Consider the following 18,148-nt stretch of genomic DNA (forward strand, 5'->3'; position numbering starts at 1 on the left):
AAATAAATATCGATACATTCGATGTAGATGGTATACTATAGGTACCCATATAGTAAAAATTAGTTTTTAATAATAATCATATTATATAATAGAGTATTTATAATATTTAATTAGTATTAATATTTTTAGTATTTATGATAATTTTTAATATAAAAAAACGTTACTACATGTATAGATTTCATTGAGTGAAATAAAAAAACAATTAGTATTATACGTATAATAACGCAATGTCTTTATAATATATACAATGTATATTATACACATAATAATATGTACGTATATAATAAAATAATGACTGTGTATAATGCGTTTATTAATAACTGAGCAAACAATTTACAATATGATCTATACGATTTTTCCTTAGTTTCTTGAGTAATATTGTACGACTGTTGGAGATTTTACTGTCTTAAATTACTTCACTCAACTTATAAAACAATAAATGCTTATCAATTATTAAGTAGTGATTTAGTATTTAATATTTATACCACAAAATGATCAGAAACTGACTTAGCTATAGAATATAAAATTATACAGATAGGTACACGCATAAGCATAATATCGCCATTATGCATATTATATTAAAAGGTACAAATCCAAAAACTGTAAGTCCTTTAAAAATTATGTTAACGTGTGTATTTTTGATCTTCAAAAAGCCAAAACATGAAAATTGACAGTGTATTGTGTTATAAACTTATAAAGAATAGATGATCTGGATAAGTTTCTAAAATGTTTTCCGGAATTCTACGGGTAATCTACGGAATTTACAATATTATTTAGCACGTGACGTTACTGACAAAAAAAAAAAAACATAATATATTCGTAAAAATAGAAAAACAAAGTAAACAAGAAAAAAAAATACATATATTAATATTATTATTGTTAGATCGTCTTCGTGTAATAATAATAATAATAATAATAATAATACTAATAATAACACCGTCGAGTCACTCAGTGGGTTAATATTATAATAATATATACAATCGATTACGATATTATATTGTGTGTATTATTGTATTCGGTTACGCGTCGGCATATTTATTAATATGTTCGCGACAAAAATGATGGCTACTATACAATCGTGTCATTAGTAAGGGTGTATCGCCGCGATTCCAATCCGACCGGACGACTGTAATGAGCCGTTGTGACGGTACATCGCGGATTCTTGCGGCGCCTGGGCCTGCTGGTGCTGATGCCTGTGATACGCTTCCGCGTAGCTGTGCCTGTACCTGGGCGAAATCGGCGACGGGCTGTCCTCCGCCGCCGCTTGCGCCGCCCGCTTGTCCGACATTGCTTCGCGTCTGCTGCCGCCATAACCGCTGCCGCCGAGGTCATGCTGCTGTTGGTGGTGGTTTTGACGATGGTGCTTGTTCGGGTGTTGGTTGTGGTGCGGGTGGTGTTCCTCGTAAGCGTACACCGCCGATCGCCGCTTGTACTCTCGACCGACAGACGCCGTCGGCGGCAGACCGTCGTCGTCGCAGTCATCGTCGTCGTCGTCGTCGTCGTCCGCCTCCCGGATGTCCGGTTCACCGCCGCGCGGTCTGCCTCCGTAACTCGTAGGCGGACAACAGCCACCGTCGTCTTCGTAAGCGTACGCGGCCGACCGTCGTTTGTAATCGTTCGCACGCGACGACAGTTCCGGCGGTGGCGGCGACACGTCGTTGTAACGATTACGCCTGGGCGCGGCTCGAGGTGCTTCCGGTATCGCGGCCCGGCGTGGCGAGTTTTTGTGCCGGTCGTCCGGTGGCGGTGGCCGGTAGTTGTGGTCCGATTGCGGGAAGTCTTCGGCTGAATAACTCCTCGGCACCAATCTGGATTCGTCGTGATCGTGCTGTGGAAATTCGAAACAACAATTTAAATTATGATTATATACATTGTAATATACATTTGTATATTATTATGCATACGATCGATCATATTATAATTTCGCGAGTCGTCCTAAAACGTGTTGTGGTGCAAGTGAACTTCCACTCAGACAGATATAAGTGGTTTTGAAGTTCGGCATATTTTAAGATTCCTACACTTCCACCACAAATCCGAGATCAATATACATATAATATTATAATATAATCTGTATAACTCGTTCGGTTTATTTTTGTACTCGGCCACCGTTATGATTTAAAAAAAAAAAACGGTGTGGTCTACATACTATATGATATTAAAAAAAAACATCATAATCCCACTCTATAGCTTAGATCGTGGGGTTATAATATTTATTTAACTAAATATAATTTAGCTTCCGGCACACTGTTTTTTTTTTTTTTTTTTAAGTCGTAACGGTTTTCCTGCTCCAAGACGAACTGGACGGATAATTTTATAAGTACTTTATTTCTATAACGTTAATTCATAATCAATATAATAAATATATAAAAATGTGAAATGAGTTTTTTACTAACGGCTAATCTCAGAAACTGTTGGATGGTTTTAGCAGTTTCAATTTTGTATTGTTAGCTTAAATTTTAAAGTAAATTGACCTAACCTGAAATAATGGTAATAATATTATCTGATTTTTTCGTCAGATTTTTATAATAGTTTAATTTTTAAGAGAGTTGTAAGTATGTAAAGTATTAATATGTAAAAGCACTCTATAGTTGAATTAAAAATTAAAATACCGTAAAAAACCAATGAATAACTCATATAATGTTTTTACCTTTATGTTTGTTAATAGGTCAATTCATTCAATCCATTATTAAAGCTAACCAGACAAAATTGGTACATTTTGGTATATTATGCGTTAGTAAGACGGAGACAATGCAGGTGGTTACAACGTCTTCTTTATGTTTCTGACTGAATTAATAATGGGGCCACCTATAAATATAGTGGGATCTTCGTTCTGGACGAATAAAATCAAGTGTTTGGTGAGAATTATTTTGGAATAATACAATATAAATTCTATAGTTTTATTTTAAATATGCAATATGTATAGTAATTTCCATCAGTTACGTTCACAGTAAAAGTAACCGCAATAACACTGAAAGTCTTAAACCACGGTTATAATTTAATAAAATAATATTGCAAGTTGCGACTGCTTTCTCATTTCATTTGAATATATTACAATAACAAAACTGATGTGCAATATAATATTGATATTATAGTATCTGTGGACGTCAAATTTGATTTAAATTTTAAAAGACTATCGATAGTTTATTTTTAATCATTTTTATCTTATTTATATAAAGAAAAATAAACTTTCAATCATGACTTGTGAATTAGTAAATTTGAGACAAGCAATATAAATGTTTACAAAAATATTAAAATTATGAATTTTTTCACGAAAGCGATCAGAACAAAATTAGTAATTATAATTTATTTTTCAGCATTATTTCAGAATCATGCATTATGATTTAATATGAAAATGGAAACTGTGTATTTACAAATATATAAGATAATTTATATATAACTATTCGCAAGTATCCGAATCGAAATTAAAAAGTTCCACTATTTATTATTATTAAATACTTATGTAAACATAATATTATAATTACTTTTTACTAAAAAAGATAATAGAAATATCAATACTAACAGTGCATTGAATTCTGTTTAATATTTCATTTTAAAATTTAAATTTACCTGATACTTCCTAGACTGTCTATTGGAAATTGGCTTCGAATAACCACTATTGTAATCAGTATCTAGACGTTCTCTCGGTTGATTGGTTCTTCTGTAATTTTTTACCATCTGATGGCCAAAATGGTCGTCGTTATAATCACCATCGTCATCATACCGATTCCTGTCCATTTCATCGTCGTCTGAATGGTGATTTCGTGACCAATTACAAGATTCTCTGACCGCTGCTCTGATCATGGGCATTGCGTTTTCTTTGCGTTGTCGTTCAAGACGTTTCTTTAATTCAGATTGTTGCTCGTCAATTCGTTCTTTTTCCAACATAAGGAACTTTTCTTTAGCATCCTTGAATCTCTCCCGCGGAGATTCTCTGACTGTAGGACGATTTGGTGATGGTGTCCTCTGTCTGATTTCTACAGGCTTTTTCCTGTGTTCTGGTACGGTTAAGGGCGTCTGCGCAGAGTTCTTGGCCGCATCACAGTTTCTCGGTCTTGGTTGGACCAGCGCGACATTACGATCTGAATATTTTTCTCTTAGATTTGGCGAAATATTGTTGTTATTATTACCAAAGTTTTGGCGTTTAAAATTTGTAACGTTGTTATGGTGCTGTAGCTCTTGTCTCCCATTGTAATAGTCTTTTTCCGGTGACGTAACTGGACTACTGCTACTGTCCACACCACTGTCTTGTCTCCTGATTCTGGGAAGCGGGTGGTCATTGGTAGGTTTTGCAAACAATGGTTCTTCTAACGGACTCGCATTCCAATCGTCATCTAAAAAATATATTTAAGTAGCTATATTAAAAATGTGTGTTGTATAGGTATAGGTGTTTAAATAAAAAATTACTTTTAGTTAAAAAACAATAACTAATATTTTAGCTGTCATCGTCGCATTTAAGTTAAAACGTAGAAAATTACTATATAGTTAACGAAACAACAAATGAAATAACAAATTATTATTAAACTTAATTAAATTAAACTGGATTTGGTAACCATTTCAGTTACCTACCAAAAATGCGAATATTTATTTATGTAGGTTAATTTGACAAAAATAACATGATTTATTAAAAGACTTATAATTATTTGTAAATAGGTATAATTTAGTAATTTATTTATGCCTTTAACAGTATAATCTATAATAAACGTCAAGTAAAACTACTAATTGTATAATAGTGTTGTAATTATTTTTGACATGACTAAAATTATAAGAAAAAATATTCATTTAATAAAATATCAATTTAAATTTTAAATTATAATTAATGTCTATTACATATTATAATATAGCTGATAAAAATAGTTTTAAGGACGACTTAAACACGTTTTCAGTTATTATAAACAAGCTATATACCTACCTAACAAATAAAATGTGTAATACGTATTATATAAACAACTTGTGTGTTTTGATCAATTTTAAACCAACAATTTTAAAGTACCTAATAAAAACTTTAAATTCGCTGTTATTCTGCACTAAAATAAAATATTATATTGATGTTGTTTCGATTAACCGGTTTAATACAGTTTGCCTAGAAATCTAAAATTCCATATTTTGACCTCAAGGAATACCTTTCTCTTGATAGCGTCGCCCAAAACATCGATCGAAGTAAAGTATATTATGAACCTGCATAAATATTATGTTATTATTTATTATTACCATTACAAAAATATGTATATATAATACGACTGTAAGTTAAACTATACGGATATAATTGATTGAACGCATCGAATTAGTTACAACTAAACGTATAGATACAACATAATATAAAACTTAAATTAAACGTGTCGATAGAAAAAAATAGTTGTACTCAGTACTCACTGTTTATGTTTACACTGTACATTTACAATATTTGTGGCAAAACAATTGTAGTTTTATTTTAATCGTCTATCCGGCACAATTCACACGGTTTTTTATTCAGCCACTGTAAGAGGGCATGAGAAAGAGGTCATAATAATATTACGTATGAATTGGCGGTTCGCCACGAAATAAAATCGTATACCAAAAGCCACGGAATTGTATTGAACTATCGTCATCAATAAAATGTTAATGTATACCTATATTTTGTACGGGTATCTATATATTTTTATGTGGATATTGGACTATAAAATTATTTCTCCATACAAAGATGATGACTTAATAACCCATAGCTACTAGCTATATAAGTTGGTACAGTTGTAAATTGCAACAACTATAAATATAAACACATGCCGTCGTAAACTGGTCTACGTAAATGGCGATGGGGCGACTGTTATTTATACCTATAAAAATTGAAGAGGGCAATGCTCTCTTTTTATAATTTAATAATATTATAAAAAAAGAATTTTTAGTATTAAATTTTATTCGGTGAAACATATTTAACGTTAAAATGATTAATTATATAAGAAAAATAATCGATTAGATTCATGCCTTGCGTTGTATAACATTTATCATTGTAATTTTCAAACTGCATTCGAAATTGTAATATATATGGTTACAATAATTTGATAATAATCAGTTTTCCAATTTGTGATTTGTGAAAATTGATAAGGACATTTCACATTAAAATTTAAAAATGCATATAATATTATACATTAAATAGAGTTTGCTTCCAATAAAAATTACCCAAGTAACGCCGAATTGGTGAAATACGTTTAAACGAAAGATGATGTATCCGAAAATACGTATGTATCGAAAAGAGACATTAAAAAATGTATGAAACTAGAAATTAATTAAATTTTTCTCTCTAATTTATAAACAAAACTATTTATGTATTTAAACTAGTGAGAAAAGTGGAATAAAAATGTAATAATATTTTTAGAGGATTAATATTATTATATTTACAAACTAAAAGCAAAACATAAATAATTAATTGACAGAAGGCATGACTTTCCTTCTAGCTCACCTAAATAGAATATTATATGGGTTTTATGTATATACAACTGTATAACTGTCATACCTATTTAACTTTTCAGGTGAAGAGCTTATTTTTATACATAGATTTTATATTTTACGTCATATACCGGTTAATATTGATTTAAAATTCATATACATTTTCGTAAACATAAAAAAAAATAATTATTGATTATTAAATATCTATTTTTATTCGCTGTGGCATTGTCATACTGATACGTAACCTGTATAATTTTATAAACATGTCTTATTAATTAGGTAATTATATACTCTAAATAGTAAATAGTTGTATACCAGAGAATACTAATAATGCGTATGGAGAAAGTGCACCAGATGAATTTTACTCAAATGCTCCGGGCCACAAACCGTTATTCAACTTGGCATGCAGTAACGCATACTTGTGTTTCTTTTTACAATCGATATTTTTGTAATGATTAATTTATCGCTATAATAAGTGGAGAAACGTAAGTCTACAATTTATATTAAAATGAAACAAAAATTAATAACGCACGAAGATTAGTACTTATACGGTATAGGTAGGACATGCCTTATCGGTATGTCCCATAATATATGTTTATATATTATTATGTATTGTGTATATATTGATTTATACGATAACGCGTAACATTATTTCTGTTGGAAAACATGTGTATTTATACTGTGATTATATTTTGAATTTTGATTGATTGACGGTGTAGGAAACACACAAGTGTTTACGAACATATTACAAAAATTTCTTTAATATTATATAGTCATAATCAAATGACAAATACGTATACGGTATTCAAGTATAATATAACGTACGGTATGCCTTGTGTGGCCGTCGTTTTCAGACGAGGATAGACGATTTTCATCGTATCGGCGACCTCTGACTCGAACCGCGTGTCTATAATAATAATTATCTTAGCGAAGAATCGTGCCGTGTGAAAGTCTCGCGCTCGGGCGCTATCACGGCCCTCTTTACCAAACACCAAAAGATATTCAGAATCAAAATAAACAATGTATACGTGGATACACTCATATATAGGTATACGGTTAACCCGAAAAGAATATAATACAACAGCTGAGTTCTGTTGAAAATCCTCTACGTGTAACAGTACAATAATACTATGAAAGACTTTAGAATTCAATGAAGCTGGTTGTCGGGTCTGCACTCTAGGCTGCAACTGCAGCGCAAGGAGCACAGAGAATTCAATCTTCTTGCGTTTATTTTGTATACAATGTTACAGGCAACCTGATGCATTTTCCGGTCAATGTTTACTTTGTCTAGTATTTTTAGGTGACGCATCAAAATACAATTTCGCTCAAAAGATAGGGTAATAGATACTATTCCCAGTCAAAGTAAATTTTGCAGGAATCGTGGCTTTAATTAAAAAATGTGTAAATTGAAACGTTACTATTTCATTTAATTACTAACTTGACATTGCTTACGTATTTCCACAAAGTAATAGTGCAGAACCATGACAAAGTAATTCATACAGTAAGTATACTCAAATACTTGTTCATAGATAATATATTCAATTCTTAAAAAATATTTAAAAAATAACTATACTATGTAAAACAATTTTTAAAAATTCGAAAATAAGTTAATTATAGAGTTACTTATAATTAAACTTATACTTATATAGTTGATATTATTGAAAAAAAGAATATTTGAATTAGTTATGAACTTATGTTATAATTTTATGACTGAATGAGAACAGTTCATAATTTTCAAAAATAAAGCAAATTGTAAAATGTTACATTTTTTTGTACTTTTTAATAGATTTAGCAATTATGGATAGCTCATACATATTTGTTTATAAATTATTGTAAAAGTGTGTCCATTAGTTATGTATTATATTAAAATACACTAAAATATTCATACCACATTTTTAATTTAAGGCTACTGTAGACTTTCCAATTAATTATAATAAACTGTACATAAACCATTACGATTACGTCAATGGTAATATAAAAATAAATTCTCGGTGGAGAGGTAATCAGTATTTTTTTATATTGCTATTTAAGGAAGTCATTTGTAGAGATAATAAGTATTAAACATTAAGGTATAACCACTAAATTATAATTTGTTTATTTAAGTACTTACACATACCTACCCATATTGTTACTCAATGATATATTCATTACATCATATTATTCAGACCTTATGAAAAAAAAAAATTAAAGTCTATAATTTATTAATAATTATGCATTCATTTATTTTTTCTTACATTTATTGTTAGTATTATTATTATTTTATAAATGAAAAATTATGGTGGTATTAAAATATTTAATGTAATAGTATAATACATACGTATAGGATTGGATAGAAAAAAAGAAAAATAGATTCATGAAAAGATCAATTTCCTTAACAATGTGTACCTAATATAATTTATCTAATTATAATACTCGTATATTATAAATACTATATTCAGTTATGTTGTCAAGAGTGAGAGGGTTAACTAGTTAGAGTATCTATGACCTATGTATACATAATATTTAGACATTTAGTATTTTATGACTTAATAGTATTAACTAAATCTTTATAAGTGTTATATCAGCGTAAACAGTAAACAATTTAAAAAATCATATTATTTTATTATTGAACATTAGACGTTATATAATCATTCAAAAAAGTGTAGAGCCCTCCCCCTCGGGACCGAATAAAAAATTCTAGTTCCGCCATTGTGTTTATTTATAATAATTATTGTTCAATATATAAATTTAAGGGATTCTATACGTCATATTATTATAATACACATGTGTTGAAATTACACGAATATAACTACGTATAAGAGGTACCTACATATGTTTATAGGTAATTTAATAATATTTCATCGTTTTGCGGGAGATACGCTCAATTACGATTTTCTAATAATTAAAAATGAAATGAGTGTATAAATTTTCTTCTTCGCTAATCATGATTTTCGAAAACCACGTTTATATAAATATTATAATTTTTAACACACGTCTAATATACTTTTTTAAAACTTTTAACCATTATATACAATATACATGAAATATATGATATTTTTTTTTTAATAAAACAAAAATTATAAAATATAAAGCTTTGCAGTATTACGTGATGAGAAATAAACGCATAATCTTATAGTAATAGAAACCATTTCATCATCTTCATAAACTTACTTCATTAAAAAAAAATTATATGGACATATAATATTATACCTAAAGCAGTAAAGCTAGTGTACATATTATAGTGTGTACTATGTACACAATTATATACCTGAGTAAATCTTATTTCGTAAGTGCAAACCGGCAATGATATATTATATAGACACTTAGCTACTTCGATTTATATATATATATATGAATTTATTACCATACGTACAACGCACAACAAATAGGTCATACACATCTATATGCTATATAAGAACCACTTCGGATTAGCAGTTATAAACAAAAATTATGTATCTTGGACTGTTAAATTTCTACTTCTCATCGTGTTAATATTTATTTTATATTATGTAGACACGAAAATGACCTCTGATACAACAACCTTCGAATCAATAGTGAAATTTAGAAGTGTACCGTAATTTATATGTCAAATAAAAAAAGATATAAAAAATGTCTTCTACAATAATAATACTTGAGATTAATGGTAATATTTACATTATTGTAAATGGCTTCTAGAACAATATAATTATGTTTATTTAAAACAAATAATTATTTTTAAAATGTCTATACTATTCCACATATAGATTCACTTTAAATAAACATTATTTGTATATATAGCACATCGCATAAGTTTTGTATCACTCCTATTATCTCTGTAAGACACTGTTATATCAATATATTAATTTTAAAGAGTTAACATCTATAAGCCAATTTCCATTGTATGACGTAAATTTCTTATAAATTAATGTTAAAAAAAAACAACATTTAGACATATTGATTTGTCATGGAGATAATTAGGGTGATACGGTGCCTACTTTTGGCACACACCTACCAAATATAAGCACATTAAAAGTAAATTCCATGCTAATTCGGTAGACAGTTAGATAATATCATTATATAAAATATTGTAATTCACTTGAAATCTTATATAATAGATATAAAATAAATGATTATGTTTTTTAAGTTTTTTTCAACAGAGTATATCATAATATTCTTGTATCGTTAGACGCATGGTCTGGTTAGGATTATGGGTTGATAAAAAAGTATTTTAAATTGTTAAATTACGTGTTTGTAACTCGTACTATAAAAAAAAACTTATTTTTGTAGGATATCCATAATAAAAATAAATGAAATATTTTTGTATTTATAGATCACTGTGGTTATAAAAAAAAATATTTGAAAAAAAAAATTGTATAGTTTTATTTGATACAATTTTAAGAAACAAACACTACTTACCAGTAATTCACAGTTCATTAATAACAATAAAAAAGAAGTTTTCAACATACAAAATATAGGTTAATATCGTGTTGATACAACCGTGTTTTAAAAAAATATAAAATTATCACATACAAACATTTGCTCGTTTTCTAAATCCGAAATCATAAATAAATACCAAGTTTATACCACACATAAGATATATTCCTTGTATTCGTATTTATAATATGGTGATTTATTTATTTGTTTTTAATTGTAATTAAAAATACTCTGCCATATGTGTTATTTGTGGAAAAATTAATTAAAACAGATTATTATTATTTTCTTTTAATTAATTAAGATTTATATTAATAAATTTGAAAACTATATTTTAAATTTGGCATTTGTTTCATAATAGCTGATATAGGTACTGAAATAAATAATTGTAGACTGTATAGGAGGTTTATAGCAATTAATAATTATATGATAATAAATTAGGTACACAATTTTTAAAATTGTTATATATATTAAATAGTTTATTTTATATTTTTAAAAATATAAAATAAACATTATACCAATAATTTCAAATAATTATTATAGAAATTTAAAATTAAAATTTTCAGAACACATTTTTGCAAATTATCTATTTTATAATAATATAGGTACGTAATATTATATATTGTCATATTGCAGAATAATTAAAGTAAGAATTAAATATATATAATAAGTACATATACTTCCACTACAATGTTACTTAATAATACTTCTATCACTGTATAGGTCATTGATTTTTAAGATTTATGCATCTCTTGCGCAACACTATCATTGCCAATTCATTACCTATATTCGAGTTACGGAGTACACGTGCAGCTAAAATACTTGGGAAATTTACCTCGCTGTATAATAAATTACTACTACCAAGTCTATCGAATTGTAATATTACAAAATCGCATGTACATACATATAGTATATAATATATATATATATTATATCCGAGAGCACGGAGTTTTTTTCAGGACAATTATAAAAATATACTATAGGTATAGTACTTGCAAATATCAAAAACGTGTAGGATACTTTAAAATGAGTAGTTCATAAATTTAAACCCTAAAGAGTTATCTAAAAACATGTTGTTGTTTGAATAACTCGTCAAAGATGTGCAAATGACCAAATGATTAGTGGTTTTGTGAATTTTAACGCAATTCTAATGTCATATTTTAACACTTCTAAATCCTTAGCGCGAAATCAGCATTCAAGTGTGTATACCTAACGTTAACGCTCGTAAAATTTTTGAAACGATTCCAAATGTCTTCTAACTTGTGCCAATAATAATAAATTATTTATTATGTATTAAGTAAACCGATATTATAGGTGTAATACATAACTGATTAAATATTATCGATGATGGATAACGACAAGGGATAGTGTATAACATAAGCAGTAGAGATCTGATTAAATTATGTAATAATTTACGTATTAATTTAAAATGAAAAAAAAACTTGTGTGTAAAATATATAGCAATACTTGACGCATGCCGCAGGTATATTATACGTGTTGATTTTTTTGCAACGAAAGGCATTCGTTTTCTTTTAGTTAATTGTTGTTCAATATTTTATATAATTATTAAAAATGGAATGTTTTATGACTTATATATTAAAAAAAAAAAACTAAAATCTTCTATCCACATATTTCCTACACACACACACACACACACGTATCATAGTTTTAAACGACACAATTCGTAAAGCATGTCAAACACAATGAATGCAATCGTATATGCCGCATATTATATGCGCCAGTGGCATAAGTCGTACTGTCTAGGACGAGGTCCTGTGCGTGAACTGCGCACATATTATTTTTATTATTATTGTTGTACCTACCAGTCGGTGCTACACGATGTAAAACCAAAAACCGGTTTCTTATTTGTCATCCTGTTACACCCACGACGACGTATGCAGCACCGTTACCACAGGTAGGTACATATTATTATAATAATAATATTATAAATTATAATGATGACGACGTAGGCCTTTATAATAATACTATGCTCAATATAATGCGTACCTATTTTTAATGTGCCTTTTACAATATTATAATAAAAACGTGGAAGATAAACTCACTCTCACTGTTATAATAATAATCATAACAACACTGTGTACGTGTCGATTAGAAAACGAGCTGTGTATCGCGACGATCGAGACGAACCGGTGAACTACTCTACCTATACATATTATAATGGTAATAATATACATTTTACCTGTACCTAATGTGAGTATTGCGTTTACGCATAATGAACTGATATATGTATATATACAAATTAAGGCATTACCGAGTTGTAAAAAGAACAATAATTCTAAAGAATTTTTGTGGCTTGCGATCTACGGGGGAGAGGGAAACTCTGAGACGTTTATTGTGGAATGCATAACAGCTGTGTAAAACGTAGATATAGCAGTTTTACCAAATTAAGATGGACGAGAAGAAGTGAATGAACGTTCAAGGTCGATATAGCTGGTATTTTTTTCAGCGCCTAACTTCAAAGGAAATACTCAGTCACAGTCGGTTGACTCTTGTCGCTGAATTATCTGTATAGCACTATTATAGAAGTCTATACCTAGACATAATGTATGCACTATGATGTAGCTAAAGTCTGTAAATGAGATTCATCACTACGGAAGTACCTATTTATGCGATTTATTTTGGGCAGAAGAGATTCACCGTACAAATTGACAACGACCGAGAGATGAAAAAAAATATAATAAGTAATGAAATAATAGACATCGAGTAAAATTCTTCATTGTATATAATAATGTATAACAATATATTGTTCTCGTGAAATATTAAATTAAATTATGACCTAACGCGAATTAATTTATTAAAATCAACTAACAATTTTGGAATACGCATTATTAGAACCTAAATGAATAATTATTAATTATTATATTCATAATAATACTAAAATATTGTAATTTTTATTTTCAAATATAATAGGTATCTAACTAATGTCGTGTTCTTTCAAATAATACTACTCTAAAGAAGTAAGGTCGTATTTTTAACACGACCTACAACGATGCAACGAAAAGTGTGATATAGAGATGGTGTGTTTGACACTCGTTTCGCTTCGTTCACCTTGGTGACGTATATGATTGGTGTATTATTATTTTTAATTTGAACATTGCTATAAAGTCGCATTAAAAAAAAGATGCTCAACGGATGTCGGTTTAACAAAAAAAAAAAAAAAAAGTCAGATTTTATTTTAGAAAATTAATGTTTAGAAAAATGTAACTGTTTTTAATTTTCTAATAATTATTATAATGTTATTAATATTAATTATTATTAGTACAGAGACAATTAGTATACGTTAGTATAATAGTATAGCCAGTATAGACACCTACGGGTAATGTAAATAGATAAAGCATATTGAGTTTTTTTTACTGTTTGAAAGTGCTTTCTAAAAATAAGCTCGCAATTCGTTGTATGACAAATAGGTAACTCTGTCAATATACGTTTACAATCTATTTTTTAACATTATTTTTTTATTTAGGATATTTGATGCGTTAACCAATAAGCTTAACTAATCGATAAAATAAGATATAATTATTTCAAGAAGTACAGTAAAATTACCTATACCTAATACTTTGACGTGAAATAAATGCTCAGAATCTAAAATCTGCCGATGTTCTTTTAATAAATGGTATATTCGTGTACGAATATGCTAGACTGTTAAAATTATTGTTAAAGTTTTCGGGTAACTATCTGAATATGAAGTCAAGTCTGAATCAAAGAAGATTAGAGTTTTAGTTGTCCATAGGAGGAGTTATAACTTATAACCCAAGTGCAATGTTACCCGCGATGGGAAAAATAACAATACGAATCATAATGGTTGATTATGTCTGTTGTACTTAGGAATACATTTAAGCTAACAGTAAATGTTTTGAGTACCGATGTACCTATACCTATATAAAAAAGTATATATTGTTACAGAATGTTTACATTGTTTTAAGCCATTAGAAACACATTCATTAAGCCGACAACATTAATCTGTAATGAATTGATTTCCCTTTTGCAAAAAGTCTGGTAAAAAAAAAAAAATGTAGAATTCGTCTATATTATAGGTAGACATTTTGATGATAAAAAAACGTCATTAGAAAGTCGCTGCATGCTATGCCTATTATGTTCGGCTAATTTTTATGAGCTATCGCATATGTGGCACGTGCTAAAGCTGGTTGGGTGGCTTAAAAGAGGACAACAATTGTTTGACCCACATAAACGTTTAGGTATTATATCATTAAAACCTTTTTTAATTTTAGTTTAAGATTGAAATAATATAAAAATTTGGCACCTAATATACGATGTTAAATGTACTATACAAATATTATTGTAATGTTTTCGTTACACTTAAATGCATTTATCATTATTATTAGTTCAGTTTTAAATGGCATAATATAATATGCACATCACATAAATAAGTCAAACGGGAAAAATGAATTTTCTAATTACACCACTGAATACTGCGGTTATCGTTATAGGATATAGTATTATAATGCATATTACATGCATGTGCGTATTAGTATATATCTACTGTATACATATAAATGTTATGTTTTAAATATATATCGATTTGGGTGGGTACATTGTATATACAAAAATAGAAGTTAATTATAATAATCTTTAGCGAAAACGTTTATAACCTTTATATAGAAAAAGACGAGAGTGATAAATACTCATCTAGATAATTTACAGTTAATAGATAAGTATCTAAGTATGTAAGCGAGATTCAAATACAATAAATTAAATTGAATAGATAATATTCTAAATTCTTATACACAATGCAATTACACAGGAATAACAACTACACGTCATGGCATCCTCTAAAAAGGTTTTTTGCGTTCTTATACAATATTTTTATTGAGGTACTTTTAAATTATTAAGGATACCGACAACTGTCACCCATCGAACGCCAAACGTATGAGATATGCACGATTATATAAACGTATTTACTATTTATGTTGTAAAGGTACCAGTTTAATAGTAGCATTTAATATTACATAGAATTACCAGTAAAACTGGTGGAAAACTTTCTGAAGGGTAACTACCTACTCTATCTATACATAATTTGAATTTGAATTGAATTATATAAAATATGATAATAATACCTACCTACTTACTGTATATTAAATTTATATTAATACTTATATAAATTTATGAACGATATAATAAATTAAAATATAGTATACATGTATAATAAGAGTGTTAAATGGTAAACGTTCGGACCATTTTACGATCAATATATTAAATTTATTATAAGCATTCGTTTTAATATAAAATATTATATTTACATGAAAATCGTACATTTGGAGTTATTCATTAAATTTTGCAGGTGTCTTGAAATGTATAATGCTCAATAAATATATAAAAAAATAATACATTTGTATGGAAATTATTTGATTATACCTAACAAGGATTGTAACTGGTCATAAAGACTGGTTCCATTCTTAACTAAGAATTTATCAGTTATAGGTATTATTGAAATAATTAATAATTATTAATTTAAGTCATTCGTATCCGTTATGGTGTAACCATATTTCCTACGCCTATGACGGTATATTTTACCTTTTATAAAATCGTATATTATATTAAGATAATAACTATGTAAGTGCTATACCTGACGACGAGTTGTTATCCGCATACGCGTTTTCCGGTTCATATTGTTCCGGACTGGGTGCGTGATCGGATCCTATCCCGCTAGACCCGCCACTCGATCCCATTTTCGTACCCGATCTTCGAAAATCTTGCTGCGGTCTCGCGCCGGTACTGTTGACACCGACGATGTTAGCACTCATGCACCGTCTAAAGTCGATGCCGTTTAGATTTCCACGATGTCTGTGGACGGTATCATAATCTCTGGGCGGCAACAAAATCGGTACGCCACCGGTCTTGCCTCCGGTACCCAATTTTTTTTTCAACTCGGCTGCCAACGAATCATACAGAGTAGTCACATGACCTGGGCCCGGCACCCCGCTCTCGGGCGACAACGGCGGTTGTGGCGGAGACTCTTTTTTTCGATCGTTCCGAACGTTGCAGTGCGTTTCGGATTTTGTCTGCAATCTCGATTCGATGTCATTGAGTTTCTTCTTGTTCTCCGGTCGGTCGACCAGCATTCGCAATTGCGTGGAAAGCAGAGTCGCCGTCTCTACGGTGTCACAACGATAGACGTGCACATGAACGGGCCACTTGGTAACGGGGTTGTAGAGGAGTAGGATGACGGCCACCAGGTCCTCGTCCTGATGGACGCAGGTGACCGCGTGATCGGGGATTAGGTGCTTGACCAAGTCACTTTTCGAACTCTTACCGCCAGGCAACGAAATCAATGCCGAAACATTGTGTACGATCTTTAATCCCCTGTGACTTACTTGGAGAGTGAACTTATATGGTGTCACTTTCTTTTCCCTTTCCGCCAAAGTCGATATCACGGGAATTATGCTTTCTACGTCTCTCACATTCTTACATTCCTGAGCTCCGAGAAACCAAACGTAGTACGAACTTTTTTTTATGTCTTTTTTCATATTTGAATTTATTTCCCGGTTAACAAATACACATGTAAAAGTACTATGCTATACACTAAATATAGTAAAACACTAAAACAAAATACAAAAATAAAAATTTTAAAATAAAAATATTAAAAACCGCGACCGACACGGCACAAACCACTCACTATACACGAAAATAAGACACAACAAGTAGACGTTTGAAGAATAACTGATGGTCGAAGTTCCAGGTGTACTACAGCAGTATTGTGGAAGTAGTAGTGGTACCGGTTCATAGTTGGTATTTGAAAGGAACATAAAGTAGGCAGCGCTGCCAAGCGAAAACGAGATAATGTCCTCGATGCATATTAAATATAAACGTAATTTTTATTCACAGTTTTTAATCCTTCGAACTATTTAACGTTTATTCTAAAACAAATTAAAAATCGAAATTGTACATAAATAGTAAATTTAATATATTATAAGTTTGTATTAACATTTTTAAATAAAATATCAATATTATTCAACCAATAATTGGCGTGCTAATGCTTTTTACTAAGTAAAAGTATTAAAAATAAAAATAAATTTTAGTTTTTAAAGGTTTTAATTTTAAAATATTATAATAATATACAAAGAAACCGGTCAATTTGGAATTTGTGTGTGCTTCATTACAATATGTGGTAGGCGTAAGTACCTATATGAAATGTACTTGTAAATATAAAACGTAACCACCCATAATTGAAAGTTTTAAAAACAATCCGGATACTCCCATCCGGATATTGTGGCCTACATACCTAATACCTATAATAAAAAAATCTTCATATTTAATAGATTTGACCGATTTTCATTAAAAATGATGAGCATAATATAAA

At 29.5% G+C, this 18,148-nt stretch overlaps 1 protein-coding gene across 1 annotated transcript; it reads right to left on the bottom strand.

Annotated features, from left to right (window-relative positions):
• Window positions 1–923: 923 nt before the first annotated feature.
• LOC113549554 (LIM domain-containing protein A) lies at window positions 924–17,518 on the bottom strand. The gene is made up of 3 exons (XM_026950911.1): window positions 16,415–17,518; window positions 3,568–4,331; window positions 924–1,828 (listed from the first exon to the last, which is right to left on the bottom strand). Exons 1-3 carry the CDS (start codon window positions 17,313–17,315, stop codon window positions 1,085–1,087), a joined length of 2,409 nt encoding a protein of 802 aa, XP_026806712.1. The 5' UTR covers window positions 17,316–17,518; the 3' UTR covers window positions 924–1,084.
• Between the last annotated feature and the right edge of the window lie 630 nt (window positions 17,519–18,148).

Source organism: Rhopalosiphum maidis, chromosome 4 (assembly GCF_003676215.2).
Source record: "Rhopalosiphum maidis isolate BTI-1 chromosome 4, ASM367621v3, whole genome shotgun sequence".
In the NCBI taxonomy this organism is placed as follows: domain Eukaryota; kingdom Metazoa; phylum Arthropoda; class Insecta; order Hemiptera; family Aphididae; genus Rhopalosiphum; species Rhopalosiphum maidis.

Bases quoted from the DNA above. Each gene is read 5' to 3' on its own strand.
- LOC113549554 (XM_026950911.1), bottom strand. From the start codon at position 17,315: ATGAAAAAAGACATAAAAAAAAGTTCGTACTACGTTTGGTTTCTCGGA. The intron at 4,332-16,414 runs GTATAGCACTTA...TATATTTTTTAG, and splicing joins GGATAACAACTCGTCGTCAG to ATGACGATTGGAATGCGAGT. The intron at 1,829-3,567 runs GTAAATTTAAAT...GAATTTCCACAG, and splicing joins GACAGTCTAGGAAGTATCAG to CACGATCACGACGAATCCAG.